Genomic DNA, 23207 nt, shown 5'->3' on the forward strand with positions numbered 1-23207 from the left:
TCAGTCTGGCTGAGGCTGCAATCAAAGCGTTATTTGAAAAATCATACACATATTTGGAATATAAGCTTGTCGTCATTAAAGTGTAACCCATTTGATCAGGAATTTACATCATAGGAGAGAAGGATGAGAACAATAAAGTGTGCAAATGGCCAAAAAAGAAATACAGCAAAAGATTGATACAAGAATTGGACTTTTATTGAAAATAGCGCTTCAAGTGGCCTTCCATGTCCTGAAGCCGGTAAGTGTCTGGACGAGGTCTGGCTTTTACGACGTAAGGTCCCTCCCACTTGGCTACCAGTTTGCCCTCGGTCAGATTTTTAGTGGCAAGAGTTAGTTCTCGCAAAACAAGGTCCCCCACGGCGAAGTCCCTCGGTCTGACTTTGCGGTTGTAGTGTGCTCTCATTTTCTATTGATAGGAGGCCCGTTTGACAGCAGTGGTTTCTCAGAGTTCTTCGATCAGATCTAGGTCTACCCGACGCAGCTCTTCAGTTAGTTATGGATCCGGATGTAGAACCCTTGGGGTGGGCAGACCGATTTCCACTGGGATGATTGCCTCAGCGCCGTATGTTAAGCGAAAGGGGGTCTCCCCGGTGGGAGTTCGGGCGGTAGTGCGGTAGGCCCAAAGCACATTCGGTAATTCCTCAGCCCAGAGTCCCTTAGCAGCTTCCAGTTTAGTTTTGATGATTTTCAGAAGAGAGCGGTTGGTGACCTCAACTTGGCCATAGGCTTGGGGATGGCCTGGAGAGGAGAAGCATGGCTGGATTTGGAGCTCTGCACAAAATTTCCTGAACTTGGCATTGTCAAATTGTTTACCGTTGTCGGAGACGATGGCTTGAGGAATGCCAAATCTGCAGACGATCGACTGCCATATGAATCGGGTTGTGTTACGCTCGGTAATTGTGGCATGGGGTTCTGCTTCCACCCACTTAGTGAAGTAATCGATGGCGACAATGGCGAATTGGGTTTGGCCCCGGCCAGTGGGCAATGGGCCGACCAGGTCGATTCCCCATTTGGCGAACGGGTAGGACTGTAGAGTGTGATCAATTCTGTAGGAGGAGCATGGGGGATGTTGGCAAAGCGTTGGCACTTATCACATTTGAGCACGAAATCTGTCGCATCTTGATTGAGAGTGGGCCAGAAATAACCAGTGCGAAGTATTTTGTGGGCTAGGGACCTGCTACCCGAATGATTGCCACATACGCCTTCATGGATTTCTCTCATCACGTAAGCCGCCTGAGCAGGATTGAGGCATCTGAGGTATGGGCGTGAAAAGCCCTTCTTGTACAAAAGACCATTGACAAGAATGTAATTGGACAACCGGCCTCTGACTTTGGCAGCCTGCTGTTTGTCCTCTGGTAGTTCTCCCGTTGTCAAAAATAGAAAGATGTCGGATGCCCAGGGGATAGGTTCATTTTGGAGGAAGTGGACCGCTTGTTGGTCGGGGGAGATGACAGGGTGGGTTAGGTATTCGAGGCGAACATCGTGGTTGAGATTTGACTGGTCTGCAGAGGCTAATTGAGCCATCTCATCGGCCTTGGAGTTTTCTGCCCGAGGGATGTGTTTGATGTGGAAGGTATTGAAGAGGCGAACAAGGGGGAGGGCTACATCCCTGTAAGCTCGCATTGTGTCCTCCTTGGCATCGAATTCCCCCGTAATTTGTCTGACAATGAGCTTGGAGTCACTGAACACTCGGATGTGGCTGACACCAATATCCTTGGCTAGGCAGATACCTGCTATCAATGCCTCATACTCGGCCTCATTGTTGCTGGCCTCGAACAAGAAACTGAGAGCACATTTGAAATAACCACCCTCAGGGGCGGTGAGGATGAGACCAGCTCCGCTGCCTTCCTTGCGGGATGACCCGTCGACGTTGAGAGTCCAAGGGTGAGGGTCTTCTGGGTTGGTACGGGTTGGTGGGGGTGGAGGGGCCATGGTTGGGGTAGGTTTAGTGAACTCCAAGATGAAATCGGCGAGATCCTGTCCCAATAAGCGTACTGGCCCCCTCTATCCCCACCAACCCCTACTGACCCAGAAGACCCAATAAGCGCCAATGCACGTGCCTGGTCCCTCGCGGTGTGTCAACATATTGTCCGCTTTGGGGTTGGGCCGCTAAGAGCTTGCCCCCTCACGGTTTTGTTCCTCCCCCTAGAAGAGGGGAAAAGGCCTGTTGACAGATGGAGGGGGCCAGTACGCTTATATGGTAGACGAGGAGTCCCTCCCGAGTCGATGTGGGATAGACCCAACAACTATCATTAATATCCCCTGTGCATTTGTTTAGTCTGTATGTAGAAATGGCTGCTAAGACAGTGGTGGCAGACTTAACTAAGGGAGAGAAATTGGATGGCGACAATTATGACATATGGCGCCGCAAGATCCAATACCTCTTCAATGAGCAAGAAGTGTTGACCACACTTGAAAAAGTGATGGTTGAGCCTGAGTTGGGCAATACAACTCAACATCGTCGTGATCTTGAAGTTTTTCAGACTAGGCATAACAAAGATCGGTGTATGCGCTTTACTATGTTGAGCAGTATACATAACGACTTGATTAGTGAGTTTGAGCATTGCCAATGCTCTAACTACATTTGAGATATAGGAAGCTCTCAGGAAAAAGTTTGGTATTACCTCTTTGGCAAAGCTACGTGGGCTGACTATGAAGTTTGACTCCTATTAGAAAAGGGCGCATCACTTGATGAAGTAGCATTTGAGGGTCATATTAATCATGATACATGAGCTTGCAGCTGCTAGGCACAATTTGACTCAAGAGCAACAAGTATAAGCTGTGATTCGCTCTCTGCCAAATTCTTGGGAGCAGATGAAGCAAAACATGATGCATAATGAGAGTGTGAAAATATTCGAAGACATATCGCGTCATTTGGAGTTAGAGGTTGAGCACCTTGAGGCGGCTAAGTCTGATGGGTCTGCTATGGTGGTTGAGTCAAGTCTCCTAAGAAGCAAGTAGCAGCTGCGCTAAAGCCCAATGGCACTAGAAATTTCAAGCATAGGGGCAAGAGAGGTGGCAAGAATGTAAAGGCTAAATTGACATGTTTAACTGTAACAAAGAAGGACACTTCACTCGGGATTGCCTTGAGCAGAGAAAGGTACTCCCTTACTTAATTTCTCGCATTCAATGCTTTGTTTCTAGTCAATCATTTAATTGCTCATTCTCCTCATTTTTGGGTTGTAGACTCCGAAGCAACAGACCACATCATGAGGGACAAAGTAGGGTTCGTTTAGTATCGCCAAGTAACTGCTGGGAGTAGAAAAGTTTACATAAGAAACGAGTTTAGTATGGAGGTGCTTGGCATTGGCACATACAAGCTGGAAATGCGACGAGGGCGCACCTTGTATCTTCATGATGTTCTTTATGCTCCGGATATTCGACCAAACTTAGTTTCAGTTATTAGCATGATGAGCCTTGGTTTTAGCTTTTGTTTTGAGAATAATGGTGTTAGCATTTATTTGGGAACAATTTTTTATGGTTTTGGTTATCTTTCAGATGGTTTTTTAGTTTTGGATGTGAATGTTTCTAGTTTTAATAAAAATGTCAATGGCTCTGTTTCTAATATTGCATCTTTTTGTGATAATGATTCTATGAGATGGTATGCTAGATTAGGGCACATAGGGGCCAGACAGGATGACTAGATTGGCTAGAGAAGGTCTTTTAGGCCCACTCGCTAGAGTCACTTTGCCTACTTGTGAGCACTGTCTTGCTGGAAAGGCAACAAGGAAACCATTTGGGAAAGCCAAAAGCGCATCTATCCCATTACAACTTATTCATTCTGATATATGTGGACCAATGAATGTGAGAGCAAGGCATGGAGCCCCTTATTTCATCACATGTATATATGATTGCACGCGTTTTGGCCATGTCTATTTGATTTCTCACAAGTCAGAAGCATTAGATTGCTTTAGACAATATCTTAATAAGGTTGAGAATCAATTAGACAAGAGCATTAAGGCTCTAAGGACTGACCGGGGACGCGAGTATCTATCTGAGCAATTTAAAGTGCTCTGTGAGGAAAAAGGAGTTATCAAGCAATTGACAATTCCTGGGACTCCACAACAAAATGGTGTAACAGAGAGAAGGAATTGTACATTGCTTGACATGGTTAGATCTATGATAGCGTAAGCTAATCTTCCCATTTCTCATTAGGGAGATGCTTTGTTGACTACTGCCTACATCCTTAACCATGTGCCCTCCAAATCAGTTCATTCCACCCCATATGAGATGTGGACTGGCAAAAAGCCTGATTTGGGCAATTTGCGACCTTGGGGTTCAGCAGCTTACATACACAATGCTTCTCTTAAGTTTGGGAAGTTAGGCTCTAGAGGAAAGAAGTGTATCTTCATTCACTATAGTGAGCATTCTAAGGGCTATGTGTTTATTAGGGAGCATCCGAATGGAAGTGTGACTGAAATTGAGTCACAAGATGTGGATTTCCTAGAAGAGGATTTCCCTAGCAGAGGTGAGGTAACTAGAGATGTAGAACTCTATGAGATGGAGAATCTACTTGAAGGCACACCTAGTAGCCCAGTAGAGAATGAGGAGATAATCCCTCAAGCTCCTAGGGATAATGGGAGCAATCTACCTGCCCATTAATTAGATCCAATGGATAAGGATTCTAAGGATTCTCAACTGCATAAAAGCAAACGTGGAGCTATACTCTGTCGTCGTTTTGAGATTGAAGGGGAAACATTCATGATTGCTTCGAGTGATGAGATGGAGCCTAAGAATCTCAAAGAAGCTCTATCATCCCCTGCTAGTAAACAATGGAGTGCTACAATAGATGAAGAAATAGAGTCTATGACGAAAAATCATGTCTGAGACTTGGTTGATTTGCCACCAGGGAGCAAGACTATTAACAAATGGGTTCTCAAAATCAAGCGCAAGACGGATGATTTCGTAGAAAAGTATAAGGCTCGCCTAGTGGCGAAAGGTTATACCCAACGAGAGGGTGTGGACTATGAGGAAACTTTTTCACCAGTTGTGAGGTTTGCCTCTATTCGCCTAATTTTGGCCATAGTAGCTCAGTTGGACTTAGAGCTATATCCGATGGATGTTAAGACTGCATTTCTCAATGGAGAATTGGATGAAGAGATCTATATGGATCAACTAGAAGGCTTTGTGTTAGTAGGTCAGGAGCGCAAAGTTTGCAAGCTTCAACGATCTATTTATGGCTTAAAGCAATCATCTAGACAGTGGAATTTGAGATTTCATCGAGCCATTGTTTTTAATGGGTTTACGATGATCGATGAAAATCACTGTATGTACGTTAAGCGGTCCAAGGCCATTATTCTGATATTGTCATTATATGTGGATGACATATTATTGGCTGGAAATGATAAAAAGATGATTGTTGCCACTAAAAAGTGGTTGTTCTCTACATTTTAGATGAAAGACATGGGTGAAGCTAGGTATGTGCTCGGTATTAAGATCCTTAGGGATCGCTCTAGGAGACTTCTCGGTTTGTCTCAAGAGACTTACATTAAGACTATCCGAGAGCGATTCTAGATGCAGAGCTACAAACCCATTGACACTCCTGTTGCGAAAGGCGAGAGCCTACGCCTTGATATGGGTCCTAAGACTCTAGAAGAGAATGAAAAGATGGCCCGTGCTCCCTATGCAAATGTTGTTGAAAGCTTGATGTATGCTATGATGTGTACACACCCTGACATTTGTTATGCAGTCGGATTGGTGAGTCGTTACTAATCCAACCCAGGACTAGCTCATTGGAAAGTGGTTAAGAGGATATTACGATATCTTAGAGGGACTGCAGATTACACACTTTGTTACCGAAGTTCAAATCTACATCTAGTTGGCTATTGTGATGTTGACTGAAGAGGAGACTTAGATGAGCGTAGGTATACTTCAAGATATGCTTTCATGCTTAGCGATGGTGCTATTTCTTGGAGCAATAAGAAGTAATCCTGTATCGCTTTATCGACTATGGAGGCTGAGTTTATGGCTTGTTCATCTGCCGTTCAGGAAGCCGTTTGGTTGAGGAGATTCCTTCAGCATTTGGATATTGTCACACACACTTCAGACCCTGTGACTATCCATTGTGACAACATGGCTGCACTCGCTTACGCTAAGGATCCTGAGTACCACGGGAGAACCAAACACATTAATGTGAGGTTTAACTTTATCAGAGATATTGTAGCGCAGAAAGAAATGATCCTGGAGCACATCCCTACGAGTCGCATGGTTGCGGACCCTTTGACTAAGCCCATTGCTAGAGATGTTTATCTTACTCATATTAGGGCTTTAGGACTACGTAGGTGGTGATATATATGTGTGTATTCAGTTGAACTCATATTTTTTGGGATATTTATGCCATTAGTATTCATATTTGTTTCTATTACACATTTATGTTTACTACTTTTTGCAATGGTTTGAGAATTAGCATACACAGAATAAATAAATTGATGTTAGCAGGCAAGATTGGCTCACTCACATGAGCAATCGCCCTTAGCGCTAGCTAGCGAGCAAGGATGAGACTAGTGGCTTATTGTATTTGGAGCCAATAGAGAAAATAAAATTATTCACTAGCTATGTCGCCTTGTTTGGAACCAAGATGAGGTCTTGTTAGAGACCGACCATGGATATGAGAGTACCCACTTTTCCATGATGTGCCAGTTATGGATAGCCAGAGCGAGATCTCATTTGATGCCTGAGAGGCAAGCAAATAGAGAATTCGAGTTAGATGCTAGGAAGTGACTTGCGTGCTTCCGAGCGACTAGATTAAGATTTGTATGGTGTGTGAGTTTAACATCACTCTTTGGAAGAGTTACTCCACTAAAATATGCATTCATACTTGTAGACACCCCATTTTTTTACCGTCCTCAAGACTTGGACGTCATCGTTTCAACACCCAATGATTGTGCATGCTCGTGCTCGTTTTGAGTTCCTGAAGGTCTCGACTGAGCACCTTGCCTTGGAGCCTCTAATCTTATCTATTTTGTGCTTGGTTGTGGACCAAGAGCTTGTTGCTTCACTGTAATGACCCTCACCCTCGTCTTAGCCATGTTCATGTGCATCTGCATGATTTTGTTTTGTTAAGCTTGCATTTGTGGATTTCGACTTGTTTTGCCTAAAGTAAAGGTCCTTGTCTTGTTTTGTGCTTATGTGATTTACTTGAGTATTTCTTGTATGCTTTGTTCCTTGCTTGGTGTGTGTAGCCTAGGTCACACCCTTGAACCTCTTATACCTAGGACCATCTTGGAACCACTTTGGTTAACCTCCACCTTCACCCTGGCGTATTGGCTATGATGTCATCATCTAGGCCGAGGTGTGCATCCCCTAGGCCGAGATGTGTATCATCTAGGCCGAGATGTTATCACCTAGGCATCCAACATCCTTGACCCTTGCACCTAGTGATCTTGATCTTGGACTGGTATGACCTAGACCGAGGTGTGGCACAGCTAGGCCAAGTGTTATCCTTCCTAGCCGAGATCATCGAAACCTTCTTGCCCGAAGCCTATGTCTTGATCCGAGGTCATTGCCTTGTCAGAGTGCCCTTGTCACCTTACTTGTTGTACAACCTTTGTCATGCTCTTGTCTTGTCATTCAGTTACCTTTTAAGGAAACCTAACCAGACGTTGCCACGTGTCCCAGCAGAGGGTTAAGTCAGTAAGCTATTGAGAAAACATATCATTTGCTATATATCTTTGCCCTAGAAAAGAGAGAAGCTCTAGGAAGAGGAAGAAGAGAGTTCTTGAGAGAGAAGTAGATTTCCAAGCTTGATCCTTAGAGTTTGAACTGTTTGATCCGTGTTTTAAGGTTAGAATCTTAATCTTCTCTAGTTGTTCTTTGTATATATATGATCACGTTGCATGATCTAGCATGATTCATGAGCCATGCATTGATTTGAAGTTGGTTTTAGAAAGAGAAAATGATGTTCATGTGTTCTTGAAGAAAAGCCTTGTTTTGATTCGAGAGTTTAAAACAAGTTCCACGTTTTTGTGTTTATTTCCAAGAGATCTTCAACTACGGGTACCCAGGTCCATATTTTTGAACTCATGCCACGAAATCTCAGATTTTGTAATAACAAGTTATGATTTTAGCATTCATGTTCTTCATGTTCTTCAAGAGGAAATCCAGATTTTCCAGACTTCATTTCCTTAAGTGTAGTCACCGAGACCCACTCTTGCCTAGATCTCACACCTAGGCCAAGCATCGTATTTCACCTTGGCCTACCTTGCATGATCACCTGCACTTTAGTCTACCTTGCATGTGCATCTAGGCCTAGGAGACCATACCTCGGCAAGAGGTGTGGAACCTCGGCCAAGACCCCCTGAGTTCACCCAACTAGGCCACTTTTGCCTAGATCATCTCTGTGCATCCATTCCAAGACCTGGTTGGTACTCAGCATGTTTTCCCTAGAAGAAAATTAGTGTTTTTACTCCAGCATGTTTTCCTTAGAAGAAAAACAGTGTTTTGACACCCAGCATGTTTTCCTTGGATTCTTGCCTTAATCCCTGCACCCGAAGAGCTATGTGAGTGGTATTTTTAATAAGGCTATGTTCTAATGTTTTGATAAAAGCTTTGCTTGTTTCATTTTAGAAAAGTGTTTGTTCAAATATGAATGATTATTCCTAGTTTTGTATCAAGTATTATCTTGTTTTGATGACATTCTCGGAAAGTCCTTAGTGCTAGGGAACTATAATGCAACTAGTACCCTTATTTGAGATATCTCTCTTGCCACCAATGGTCTTGTACGGGTGGGTTTGTCTAATCGATTCCGGGTAGATTATTCCCTTGTTTTGTCAGGAATGTCATCCCTTGTATTATATTGATGCTAGTAAGCATCCCTCAAAGCTTTGAAAGACTTGATAGATGAACTTGGTTCATCCCTTGATTTTGTACAAGATATGCTATGTATTGTTTTGATAAAGATCTTGGATATCATTCATTCAAACCTTTATTAATTATATCATTCACTGAGTATCCAAGCTTACCCTCCCCTTTATATATATGTAGGTGACGAGCAAGAAGGCGATGATGCCTAGATGTTACTTGTAAATTGTTTTGGATTCATGTTTTGCTAGCATTTTGAAGATTATGCTTCTTAGCTTTGTAATTCATTTCTTTTGTATATGTCGGCTTGAGAAGCCTGTTGATTAAGATGTAACATGTACTTATTTTATCAAAGTTGTACACCATGTTAAAATATATGTCATTTCATTTGATTTATGCACAACTCTTATAGACTATTTAGATTTAAATTTATTGCTTCCGCACATGTAAGCCCCATATGTATACTCTGATTGTGTGTGACTTTGTAAGTTGGCCTTTGGTAATCTCAGATTACTGGCCATTATGGCACCATTCTATTAGGGGCGGAATGGGGTCGTGACATTCACTTCTGGAGGAGAGAGTGGCCTGTCGGCCACCAGTGGTCGCCGGTTTGCTATGTTTATGGCCGGTCGGCTACATTGATTGCCGGTCGGCTATTGATGATGGTCGACGGCCATTTTTCTCCTTTTTCAGATATTTATTTGCCAGCTGTGACAGCTGTTGTTCACTGATGCTCATCTCCATACACGTGTATAGAGGGATGAATACAAGCCTTTAGCTTGATTTTCTATATACGGGGGGGGTCTCTCCCCCATTTTGGAGGGTTACACAATTTTGAGCAAATTTCTCTCTCTCTCCTCTTGTTTTATGCTTGATAGTTAGAATTCTCTACACATTTGCACACTAGACCCTTGACCAAACATCCTCATCTTGGAGCGAGGTTCTTTGAGGCTTAGTTTGAGCTCCTAAAGGTGGTTTTAGCTCAGAATTGTGCCTATTTTGTGCTGAGCTTCAAGAGGTATGAGTCTTACCTTGTAAGCTTGGTTTTAACCACTTGTTTAGCTATCCTTTTATACTGTTTTTGGCCTAGTTTTCAACTACAAAAATCTCTGATTTTTGAAGCTTAATATGGTAGTTTGAAGCTATTTTGTGCCAAGGGGTTATCTACCCTTCTTGTTGTTTATTTCTATGAGTCTTTGCACCATCTTCTAGCATATTAAAATCAAACTTTTTGGGCCTTTAAACCACTGAAGTTCAGAGTTATTTCAGTGGTAAAAAGCATGTTTTGAAGTCCAAAAATGAAGGGGTTGGCCTCCCCTCCTTGTGTCTCACTTGCATGCCTAGTTAGCATCCTATGGTAGCATGTTTTTGTGGTTTAACTTAGCTTAATTTAAGCATGTTTTAGCTACTGTTTTGACTGGTTTTAGCTCTATTTTGGGCTGTCTTGGTCATATGAGCCTTGTTTTGCATAGTTGTAGTGCAAATAGCTTCACTAGCTTAGCATTCTAGCCCTCTAAACATGTTTTGCTTGGAATGATTGCATGTTGTAGTGTCTTTTAACATGTAATTTCAGTGTATATAGCTCTGTCACATGCTCATTTGTTTCACTCTTTCACTGCTTTTGAGAGTTGTGTCTTGAGTCTTGTTTGCAAGCTAACATGTGAGCATATTTTTCTAGCCTTTTGTGCCTTAATCTCAGCAAGTTTTAGCCACTGTTTTGGCATATTTTAATTCTGTTTTGAGTTGGTTTGGCCCTTCGAGGCTTGTATTGCATGGCTATAGTGTTGTGATCTTCAGTAGCTTAGTGAGTTAAACTTTTTAACATGACTTCCATTTGTTGCTTGCATGATTTACTGTCATTTTGCATGTCATTTTAGCACTGAAATATCTGCAACCTCCCTCTATTCTTCACTCTTTACATTGTTTTGAAAGTGGCTTTGAGCCTCTTGTTGGCTTGAGTGTGGAATTGAGAACCCCATGCCTAATGGTTTTAATCCTCTCTTGAGGGTTTCTACTAACCAATAGCGTGATGCCTCTTTCATGCTCAAGGCACTTGTGGTTCAAGCTCTCTTTCCATTAGAGGACAATCACCTTGGACCTAATCGATTAAAGGACTAATCAGTAATTAAAATGAGTAAATAAAACATGACAAGTAAAACTTGAGCAAGTTAAGCATGTTGTGTTGCATTGCTTGTGTTTGGATCGAACGTTAATCCAAACACAAGAAAAGTGGGACGTTTCATACTCAAAGTGATGAAACGTGTCATTTTTCTTGGTCACCGCCACCCTTGATCATGCATGATGGGGTGGTGGTCTTTCAAGTCTTATTTGTGCATTCATTAACTTGTACAAGCTTGGTTCTCTAGCCATCATGCATTGAAAATGCTTGGTTGATGGCTTGAGAGCTAAGAGCTACACTTATAGCGATCCCAGTCTTTCCCTATTTGGTTGTTGTATCCGGACTTAGGTTCCGTGGAGCTTGTTGTTGTATATATCTTGATGTCATCATTTGATTCCTTATTTTTGAGTTATAGGATGTGTCGGGCAGGTTTGTTACAGGTTGGGTGTGATTGGGAGCAAATGGTTGCTGTCCAGAATTTTGGTCCTTCGCTCAAGCGAGCCTTTTGTCGCTCGAGCGAGATCTGTGTTTTAGATCCTTTGCTCGAGCCAAGGTTCCTTCGTTCGAGCGAGAGTTGAGTTTTGTATCTGGTGGCTCGAGCAAGAAGTCCTTTGCTCGAGCTTGCGTTTGCGTCTGGTTCTGGACCTGAAGGTTGCAATTCTTCGCTCGAGCGAGCGAGGTGTATGTTTTGGGTTTCGTCGCTTGAGCGAGCATTTTGTTACTCGAGCGTGCTTCTGGGTTGCAGACTTGAAGCTTCGCATTGTTGGCTCGAGCGAGGCTTTCTACGCTCGAGCGAGAGTTCTTTGTGTCTGGTCGCTCGAGCGACCAATCCTTCGCTCGAGCGAGCCTGTGTTATATCAGTAGACAGCAATGAGTAAACACTTCACTTTTTCATCTCTTTTGTTTTGCAAACCCTAGATCCGAGCTCTCTCTCTCTCTCTCTCTCTCTCTAGGGGTTCATCTAGTTTTAGTGTGTTTCTACCCTAAGTCCTTTGTAAGAAAGATAGAGGGTGGCTTGGGCTTTGTTTTAATCGGAAAAGTTGTGGATTTAGAGCATTTCGGGTGTTCACCATCTTCTCCTTTGGGCTTCTAATTTCGAGGTAGGGATACCCTACTCCATCTTATGAGTTTTGTCATAAATTTTGGGCATTTTGATATGTTGGGGTTGTTAGGTAATTTTTGGAAAGGTTAGGGTTTGATTTGTAATTTATAAAAAATGGGGTTTTCAAAATGTTAAATCCTATGGGTGTTTGAGACCAACAAAAATGGAATTAATGTTGTTTTATTGTTGAATTTGAGCCTTTGGGTTGAAATGTGATAAAGGGGGAAAAATGCCCTAATTATGAACTAAATTAATTTGTATAATTAATTTTGGAAAAATGTGGAAATATGGAATTGAGTTGAGATTAATGAAATTGGGAAATTATGGGATTGAATGGTGTAGTTGAATAAATTAATCACTCACCTATGGAGTAAGTTGATATTATATCTATTTAATGCATTTACTTTTAGTTTAGAAATAACTGCTTTGGACTATCGGTGGAGGATAGTCTTGATTGTTGTAGACACTGTATGTTGATTAGGGAAAACTGAAACTAATCACATTGAATATGTCATTGAATATGACGGTTGGAATAATACATTAAATTTGTGTATTGAGTGATCCCTGTATATGATAATTGTTTATATACTTAGAATATGTGTATTGTGTGGAAGGAGATAGGGGATGTACTCCATGGTGTGAGGGAAGATAGGGGATGAACTCTCAAACCTGTTTGGGAGGAGATAGGGGATGTACTCCATGGTGTGAGGGAAGATAGGGGATGAACTCTCAAACCTGTTTGGGAGGAGATAGGAAATGGACTCCATTAATACAGTAAATATGTGTAATAAATTGAAGTATTGATACAGCAAATATGTGTATCTATTGTGAAGTATGGAAGTGTTTTAATATGATATTGATACAGCAAATATGTGTATCTATTGTGAAATATGGAAGTGTTAGTATATGAGTTATAGTCTTATTGAATTGTTTGGCCAGGTTCTGAGCCATGTATATGAAATGATTTGGATAGGTAAAGGAAAATGGAATGTAACATGGACACAAGTGTCATGGAACTGTATTGTGATATAATTGGTTTATAAGTGTTAACCATCTATCTAATGCTATTGTTTTAGTCATTACTTATATTTGGTTTAGTATATCTCTACTAGGCTGTGGCTCACCCTATATGGGACATCATTTTTAGGTCCAGGTGATATGCCACCTCCAAGAACATAGCTTGGAAGGTTTTGGGAGTTGAAGACACTTTTTGTTGTTTTGTTTTCTTTTATTGTATTACATGTAAATTCAGGCCCTTAGAAAGTTGTAAGCCGTTGGGCATTTACTTTTGTTGTCAACATGTAATACATTTGTAAGGACTACTTTGGTGAATGGAAAATTGTTTATTTCTCTTATATCAATGCATGTCAAGAATGTGGGGTTTTATGTATTATTTTGAGGGCGTTACAACACTCCTTTGAGCTTGAGAAATGATAAGGAGGGTAGAAGTACGCACATATATTCCTTGGAATACACTGTTTTTCCTCTGTTTGCTCTCTGTTGCAGCAAAAAGGGAAATCCAGGAAATCAGTAACCGACCGGCCAGTTGTAGCGGCCGACTAGCCACCAATGGTAGCCGCCAGCCTCCATTGGTAGCTGACCGGCCAGAAATGAATTTTGCATCAGTATGTTCCTGAGTTGGAGCAGAGGCATTCTAGGAGTTGGCACAATTTTCAGAGATCAAACAGGTGCAAACAGAGGCATCCAAAGGCAAGGCGGTGGATTTCCGGGAGGAAGCAAACCGAGCATGCAAGCATCCCTCGCTTCCCGAGGCCTTTCATTTAAATTGTTTAGCTAATTAGTTCATTAGCTTAGTCGTTTTGTAATTAATTAGTTAAGTGTTTAATTAATTAATTCGGTTTGTAATTAATTAGCTAAGTTAGTTAATTAGTTGTTTTGTAATAATTAGCTTAATTAGCGTAGCTAGTTAGCTTATTTATTCGGACCCTCCTTCGCGAGGGCACAATGTTGTAATAAGTGTGCGTTTGTGCATGTGTGCGTGTCTTCCAACCCCACGTCTTTCTCCCTTTTATTTATCTGCTTTTGATGGTTAGATTAGGGATCATGTCTCGATTAGCATAGCTTATGCTTGCATGTTTGCATCATTCATTTGTATTGCATGCACCGAGGCTCGGCGCATCATTCAAACTGCATTGAATTTCATACACTTATTTGAATACGTGTTTCAAAGCATGTTATCAAACTGTATCATATTCTATATTAGTAGCCGAGCCAATTAATTTCATGTTGCATGTGTTGCATTAGGCATCTTGTATAGTTAGGATCATGTATTTTTCTAACTAGTTTTTGTTTTGGCTTGGAGTACTCGGTAAGCTTTTACGCTTTAGCATATTGCATGAGTGTAATTGCCATAAATGCCATGTTTCGCATGCTTGCCATTAGGCTATGTGCTTAAGTCATTAACTGCATGAATGCCTGTGGATGAAGGCTTTATTGCTTGAATTGAAACAATTCAATAAATGTGAGTTTTAAGTCCACTTTGCGAAGTGGCAAATCATGTTTTAAGCCCATCATGTTTGATGGCAAATCCGCGTTTTCAGCCCACTTGAGGGTGGCAAATTCAAACCATTTTCGAAAATAAACATGAGTTGATTTGTTCCAAGTCTTGCGACTTAGTCTATACTTGTGTGTGCATCACATAGTAAAGTTAGCTAATAACCTGAATAAAAACACATGTGTTTATAAAACAACATATCATGCTTAGTAGAGGCCGATCTTTGATCGGGCGAGTGGGGGTGCTCATTTCAGGACCTTCCCCTCTCGTATCCAAGTTCCCAAGCCGAGGCAACTTTGGTGATGACGGACACGTGGCCTTTGGCACAAGTCAGGGTTTCCTAAATTTCCCAAAAACAAAATATTTACGTGGCGACTTTGTAATCTAGCAAAGCAGTCTAGTTTTGGCATTATTTGATTCAAAATCGATTTTTCAAAATGATTTGTCGGATTGGACTCTTTGGTGATTATCAGTTTCACATTGCACTTGTGAGTCTAGATTCAGAACCGTGACAGGAGTCTAAACTGTAGGACCAATTCAAGCTCTCCGAAAAGGGGCGCGAAGGAAGTCGAGTCTACAATACTACATGTGCTTATCGACCCGTTAGCGAGATGAGAGAATGGATCTCTACTTCTTCACCGTGTGAGTCCTAAAAGTCATTTTTTCCTAAATGACTTCACTTTGTGCCTTTTGTGACCTTTGACTATGTCATAAGATGAGGAGTTGATGTTTAGCTACTTTGGTATGTTGCCTGCGGCCATGTATGATTCGGCTTTAAGGGACATTACTGGGAAAGCGGTTAATTTTGAATTAAATGATATAAGGGTGAAGGGAAGATCATCTAGTTCTACATCTCTGCTTTATATTCACTATTGACAACTCACATCGCTCTCTATGGGATGCTGATTGGGTGTGAATATAATACGGGACCTAAGAGGGTCAAACATTCTCTTTGAGGGGTTAGAGATATTTTTGGACCGTTGTAGCTAGATGTGTCTGGGTACATGAGACACTATTTCTGTTCATTTTGGGTTGATGTCTCTATGCTGACTCATATTGAGTTTCTAATATAGAGCTCCCACATGCAGGTGTTCTCAACGGTCGCACGGTTCATGCAGGTATTTTCGGCAATCATGCTTTTTAATTAGGTCAATAAATAATATTTTTTGTAAAAAAAATATTCAAATTATTTTCCACAAGTTAAAAGCTGTCAACTAATTTTTATAGTTTCAAAATCATTGAAAAAAGAAGGGAAAATTGCAAATTAGTAGTGTCATCCCAAAATATTTGCAAATTCATAAAAAAAAAAATTATGATTTTAATTATTAAAAAATTAATAAAGTACACCACTAATTTGAATTATTTTTTATTTTTTTGCAAACTTCCACTGAATTACAAATTTTTCAAAAAAATAAATTACAAGATAATTTTTTAAGATATATGGAAAAATGAAAATAGACAAACAATTGTGACGGAGGTAGCTGAACATTTTCTAACTTGTAACTACAATTTTATGTTCTTTGAAAAATGGCAACAAGCGGACCAATTTACCCCCTGAAATTTCTGTCAAAATCAAGAGTCAAATTATATTTTCAAATCCTATCCTTTATAGGATTATAATAAAAAAAAATTCATTACATCATCTAATAATAGAAGGCTCTGGCTCCTATCATTTCATGTAATATTATGGGATTATTTAGAATGTATTTTTTAATATTTTATAAAAAGATGTAAAAAAAATAAAAGAATAATATAACTTTAAAAAAAATAAAAAATATATTTATATAATGTAACCCAAACCTATAGTTTCATTTACGCGTTATAGTAAAATATTCTTTTCACGATACTTTTTCTTTCTAATAAATCCTCGCTCGATTTGGGCCCGACCTTGGCCATGGCCTTTCCTGGTGGGTGGCTGCAAAAAAGTTGATTTTTGTTTGTTTTTGGCAATAAAATTTATATGTATCTGTATCTTTTTCTTTGCTCTTCTAATTTGTTTTGTTCGAAAGGATTAATTTCATCTATAATTTCTTTTTCTTTGCTTTTTAATTATCTTTTAGAGAAATAATATTTATCATGGGATTTATTTTATCATTTTATGTGTATTTTCATACAACAAATATTATATATGTGTAAGATCATTATATTTAAAAAATAATGAGATATAAAAAAATTTAATAAAATTGATAAAATACTACTACAATGCTATGAAACAGCCCTCTTTCTTTTATTTTGATGCACATGTGGGATTTCTTTTTAATTGTAGGATGGTGAGGTAGATTTGGAAATGGTTATTCATACATAAAATTAATACTATAAACATCCAAAAATGATATGACAATGTCATTTTGATAAATAAATATCACCTTTGTGGATATTTTATTTTAAAGTAGATGGTCTATATCACCTTTGTGGATATTTTTTATTTAAAAGAAAATGAAAAAGTAAAAATTATAAAATTGTGATATATGAAATGAAATTGCTTTTCTATTTTTTTTTTTTTATCGGCAAAGTAAGTTTTTTATTAGAAACATAAAATTAAAATTACAAAAAATAAAACACATTGTGAGAGACTCGAAAAGTTAACAAACTCTCCTTCGACTGCTACTCATAAACTCACAACCTATTCCTTGCCTCACCATGAAATGAGATTGTTTAATCAATATTTGTGCCTAATCAATACTGCAAACGTATTTATATCATTAACAAGTCATAATCTTGTTGAACTGGACGTGAAGTGTTCAAATAAATATCCCACCCCCTTGTTCCAATTTGCCCCCTCTATTCGTATATGAAATATCTGTCACACAATGCATTTACACTTCTTATTAATGTGGGTCTTATATTAATTCATGTGGACTCCACACCAATAATGCAAAAGGTCTGAATCTATATATTATATAAGGAAAAAGGAATTTTTTAGTAAGGAATTTTATGAGAATTTTAATATTTCATATTAATTTTTTTAATTTTATAAACAATGGATTTGTATTGATAAATCCCATTTAAAAGTGTTTTAATCCAAGAAATCCATGAAGGAAGCTTTTAACCAATTTAGTCCCATGTATGTATAATTTTATTCTATAAAGTCATTTTTCTTGATTTACACTATTTTCTTGGACACTTATGCCCTTATATTTAATTTTGATACCCTTATAAATATTTTTTGAACGGCTAGCAATTTTATGATGTGAACATTCATATTTTAAAATTCACATTGGTAGGAATGTAAAATTGGCCCGTGGGCGGCCCGAAACCTGCCCGCGAGCCGGGACGGGCCTGGCCCGTTAACAATGTGAATATTCACATTGACATGTTAACATTCACATTAATAGGAGTGTAAAATTGGCCCGCGTCCTGTGGCGGCGCGAAACCGGCCGGCGGCCCGAGGAGGGCCCGGTCTAGCCCGTTGACAATGTGAATATTCACATTGACATGTTAACATTCACATTGATAAGAGTATAAAATTGGCCCACGGCCCATAGGCGGCCAAAAGCCCCCCCGGCGGCCCGGGGTGGGCCCGGCCCGGCCCGTTGACAATGTGAATATTCACATTGACATGTTAACATTCACATTGATAGGAGTGTATATTCACATTGACATGTTAACATTCACATTGATAGGAGTGTAAAATTAGCCCGCACCCCGTGGCTGCCCGAAACCTGCCCACAGCCCGTGGGCGGCCCGGGGCGGGCTCGGCCCTGCCTGTTAACAATGTGAATATTCACATTGACATGTTAACATTCACATTGATAAGAGTATAAAATTGGCCAGCGGCCCAGGGCGGGCCCGACCCGGCCCGTTGACAATGTGAATATTCACATTGACATGTTAACATTCACATTGATAAGAGTGTAATATTGGCCCGAAGCCCGACCGCAGCCCGGCCTGTGACATTGTGAATATTCACATTGACATGTTAACATTAACATTGATAGGAGTGTAAAATTTGCCCGCTGCCCGAAGCTTGCTCGCAGCCCGGGGTAGGCCTGGCCCGGCCCGTTGACAATGTGAATATTCACATTGACATGTTAACATGCACATTGATAGGAATGTAGAATTGGCTCGCGACCTGTGGGCTGCCCGAAGCCTGCCCACGCATTCACACCAAACGATATCTAGGCACATGGAGTTGCCTAGGTCGGAGGACCTGCCGATAGTACTTGAGGAGAGGGCTCGAAAGAGAGAAGACACTCAGGCTCACGACCCCCGCAGAGTCTCCGGACTACAACGGTTAGCTCCCAGAACACATGGGAGTGTCGAGGTAGGAATGCCAGAGCCGCGCCTTGCCTATGAATCGGCAGATAAAGCGTTAGCAAGGTTACAAAGCTCGCCGTTCGTTCTGGCGATAGAGAACGCACCATTACCCTCCGACTTCCACCACCCCAAATTCACTATTTATGAAGGAAAGTCAGACCCCTACATGCACTTGAGCCATTTCCACCAGGTTATGGCGGTGTATTAGCGAAACGAGGCTCTAATGTGTATCCTATTTCCTTCCAGCCTTGGTGACCTGAGTCTATCATGGTTTGAAAGGTTGCTAGAAGGTAGCATAGCTTCATGGCCGCAACTAGCAGAGGCATTTGTGACCAGATTCAGAACAAACACCAAGACGCCTGTAGAGATTGAACAACTTTTCTTCATTGATATGGGCGAGAAGGAAACATTGAGATCTTACAATAACCAGTATTGGGAGACTTTTAATCAGATTGGAGATTGCCCCACAAACCTAGCTATCGCACAGTACAAGCGAGGTTTACCAACTGGCAATAAATCGAGGGATTCAATGACAATAAATCCACCCCTCACAATGGAGGCCCTAATGGAAAGAGTGCATCCGCACATCCGAGTAGAAGAAGGTGTCGTAGGCACCAAAGCAAAAGCTGGCACAACAGCGATGTCAGACAGAAAGCCTGCGGCAAAGGTAAACACGGTCGGGTAAGAAGAACAACCAAACAAGAATGGGCGAGGCAGACGAGCCAACAAAGAGGACCGAGGTGTATGATAGCTCTACAGGGCATCATGTAAATAAGTAATGACTTACGGTGTTGCCTAAAGTAGCACCGAGCTGTGTGAGCACGATTGAGTCTGGCGTAGGGCACAACCATGCTATTATCATGATAGGCATTATCCTTGGGAGTGTGGTTCCTAGGAGGACTCTGCTAAAAAGAGTTGAAGTCCTACTAGGATTGTGCCAAGCGGAATCTATAAAGACTCATGACAGGACCTATGTACAGGTATCACAATTTTGACTTTCAAATATACAAAGGTTTTGTCTATTGTCTATTTGCTGACTTAGGCATCGGAGAGGTTTCCGGCACACACTCGCCGACTACCTCACGTTTGTGTTTTCAGGTAGTAAAGCGACGACGTTTTGAAGAGTGCAAACTTGATCAACAGGATTATACAAGAAGATTATTTCGTGCTCGTATAATTGGCGCCATCTGTGGAAGTTGAAAGATAGATGCCTGAAAACAAACCTATCTACCAGATTCTTAGCGAGATACGTGACGAATCCTTCGTTCGGCGGCCAGCCAAGTTAGGAGAAGCACAAAAGGGCTACAATGAGAGGTACTGTTGCACCTTCCATGATGAAAAGGGGCACCGAACTGAAAATTGTACACCATTGAGGCAACATCTAGAGGAGTAAGTGGCCGCTGGTCACTTCGACCAGTATATAAAGGGGGGAACACAGCCGGCCCCTCAGGACCGCAACAAGCTGAACGGGGATGCCGGTCAATGGTCCACCCCAAGGTATAATCAATGTGATACATGGGATCGCTGAGCAGGTATGTGAGCTCAGAGGGATGTTCAAAAAGGCTGAGCACTTGAGAGAGGTACTAAGTGCACAACCTATCTTCAAAAGGGAAAAAACAAAGGCAATGAATGTCATCTCCTTTTCTGACAAGGACTTAGCAAGGTTACAATGCCCTCACAACAACGCATTGGTGGTTACTTTGAGTGTCAAGGACTTCGACATCAAACGGATCCTAATTGACCAAGGGAGCTCCTGCGAGATAATGTACTACGAGACCTTCAAGCAACTAAAATTGGAGGACAGAGACTTGGCACCCGCAACATCTCCCCAAAATAGCTGGTGGGCAAGATAATTCTGTCGGTCAAGGCAGGAACGATGACGAAACAGGGGAAATTTTGGGTATTGAAAATCCCTTTCACTTACAACATAATTTTGGGAACAGCATGGCTACACGCCATGCGATCGATAGCATCAACCTACCATCAGGTATTATGGTTTCCCAATGCAACTGGAGTGATTGAAGAAGTCTTAGGGGACCAAATCATGTCAAAACAGTGCTTTGTCACAGTAAATGGCAGTCGGGCTGCAAAAGAGTTTGTACAGATGGTAGAAGAGCCAGAAAGCAACGAATTGTTCACAAACGTAGGCAAAACAGCCGAACAGAAGGCAGTAGAAAACTTGGTAGAGGTAAGGATAGATGAAAAGAACCCAGAAAAGTTCTTTTTGCTCGGCGCATCTCTGTCTAGCATCGAGAGAATAGAGATCATGGAATTTTTGACCTCCAACATCGAAGTGTTCGCCTGGACGCCGTATGACATGCCTGGCATTGACCCTAATTTCATTTTCCATCAACTTAATGTCCATCTAACTGCCAGACCATTTATACAACGAACTCGTCGATCGGCACTCCACCACGCAGAGATAGTGGCGAAGGAAGAGGGAAACTTGCTGGAGGTAGGAGCAATCAGAGAAGTACACCATCCCTAGTGGATTTCTAACACTGTAGTGGTACCAAAAAAGAATGGAAAATGGCCCGTTTGCGTGGACTACAAAATATTCAAAAAAGCATGCCCAAAGGATAGCTTTCCCCTACCACGAATAGACCAACTGGTGGACCTAACAGCAGGGCATAACCGACTTAGCTTTCTTGATGCGTATCATGGTTACCATCAGATCACTATGTATGAACCGGATCAGGAGGTCACGTCATTTACAACACCCGGGGATTATATTGTTACAAGGTCATGCCTTTTGGCCTAAAGAACGTAGGGGCTACATTCCAACGGATGATCACCAAGATGTTTGAACCATTGTTAGGAAGAACAATGGAGGCTTACATAGATGATATGGTGGTCAAAAGCAGAGATGAGAGGGACTATCTCAGGGGCCTAGATGAAATGTTTCAAATTTTGAAGTCCCACAAGTTGCGTCTAAACGCATCTAAGTGCGCATTCAGCGTAGGGTCAGGAAAATTCCTAGGCTTTCTAGTGACCAACCGGGGTATAGAAGCTTATCCCTCTCAGATCAAAGCAATCCAAGATCTCGAGAAGCCCAACACAGTCAAAGAGGTGCAGCATCTCACCGACCTAGTAGCTACGCTCAACCGGCTCATAAGTCGGTTGTCAGACAGGTGTCGACCATTCTTCCAGGCGTTGAAGGCCAAGTTTAAATGGGATAAAGCGTGCGACCACGCCTTGGAAAGCTTGAAAGAATACATGACCTCTCCTCTATTGTTAGTAACCCTAGTACCAGGAGAGGAGCTCTTTTTGTACTTAGCAGTTTCCCAGTATGCAGTTAGTGCGGTGTTAGTAAAAGCTGAAGGAATACAACACCTGCCTATCTTTTATGTGAGCAAGACATTGCTGGGTGCTAAAACAAGGTACCTGCCGTTGGAAAAGCATGCCTTAGCTTTGATAATGGCGTCAAGAAAGTTGCTGCACTACTTCCATGCCCACACCGCGGTTGTCTTAACAATTTTCCCCTTAAAAGCCTTGTTTGAGAGGGCAGATTTTTCTGGACGAATTTTGAAGTGGGTAGTGGAGTTGGGGCAGTTTGACATTAAGTTTTAACCAAGAACCGTGATAAGGGCCCAAGCTTTGGTGGACTTCGTGGCCGAGTTCGCACCAAGAAGTCATCATGTTTACCCAATCGATTTGATCGAAGCAACCAAAAGAATAGGGGACAGAGCCGCAGGAATGGCGCATCCCCCAAAGTAGGACGATCAACTAAACAGTAAGCCATTCAGCCCTGAAGAATGGGAAGAAGGAACAAACCGTAGCATTGCCAGCAAAGACTCATCCAAAAGTAAAATCCTGAGATAGTCAGACAGTGAGGATCGAAGCCCAATGGCAGACATTAACCTGGAAGATGGCATCAGCAATGCCCCTGACCCCAAGACATCATCTGATCCCTCAATTTACTGGAAGCTATTCGTCGGAGAGATGTGGAAACTCTTCGTGGATGAAGCATCCAACAGGCACGGTGCAAGACTTGGCATAGTCCTCATCTCACCGGATGGCCCAATAATTGAACAGGCAGTCAACCTTGGCTTTCCAACATCCAACAATGAGGCGGAGTATGAAGCTTTGCTTGCAGGTTTGAAATCAACACTTCTCATGAAGGCCACCGAGTTGATGGTGTACAGTGACTCCCAACTGGTAGTCAACCAGATTTCAGGCGACTACGAGGTAAAGGATGATAAGATGGCTAAATACCAAGACTTGGTCAGAAAGGAAATCATGAAGTTTGAAGTAGTCCAGATAGAGCAAATCGGCCGAGAGGAAAACAGTAAAGCAGATAAGCTGGCCGATTTTGGGTCAATGGCAGATACATCTACCCTACACCCATTGCTGATTGACTTCCTACCCAGACCAAGTATTGAAGAACCCAAAGTAGCCAAAGTGTGTTGTGCCGA

The 23207-nt window shown here is 41.5% G+C and overlaps 1 protein-coding gene across 1 annotated transcript; it reads right to left on the reverse strand.

Moving 5' to 3' along the window:
- LOC145807328 (uncharacterized) lies at window positions 1-22649 on the reverse strand. The gene is made up of 3 exons (XM_082905312.1): window positions 22567-22649; window positions 1201-1783; window positions 1-15 (listed from the first exon to the last, which is right to left on the reverse strand). The coding sequence occupies exons 1-3, from the start codon at window positions 22647-22649 to the stop codon at window positions 1-3; spliced, it is 681 nt and encodes a 226-aa protein (XP_082761438.1).
- Window positions 22650-23207: the final 558 nt, after the last annotated feature.

Source organism: Camellia sinensis, chromosome 14 (genome assembly GCF_055761805.1).
Source record: "Camellia sinensis isolate YWXY chromosome 14, ASM5576180v1, whole genome shotgun sequence".
Classification (NCBI taxonomy): domain Eukaryota; kingdom Viridiplantae; phylum Streptophyta; class Magnoliopsida; order Ericales; family Theaceae; genus Camellia; species Camellia sinensis.

Excerpts from the sequence above, each read along its gene's own strand:
- LOC145807328 (XM_082905312.1), bottom strand. The coding sequence starts at position 22,649 with ATGTCTGCCATTGGGCTTCGATCCTCACTGTCTGACTATCTCAGGATT. Across the intron at positions 1,784-22,566 it reads TCTTTGCTGGCAATGCTACG|TTTCTTGTTCGAGGCCAGCA; the intron begins GTTTGTTCCTTC and ends ATGTGCTCTCAG.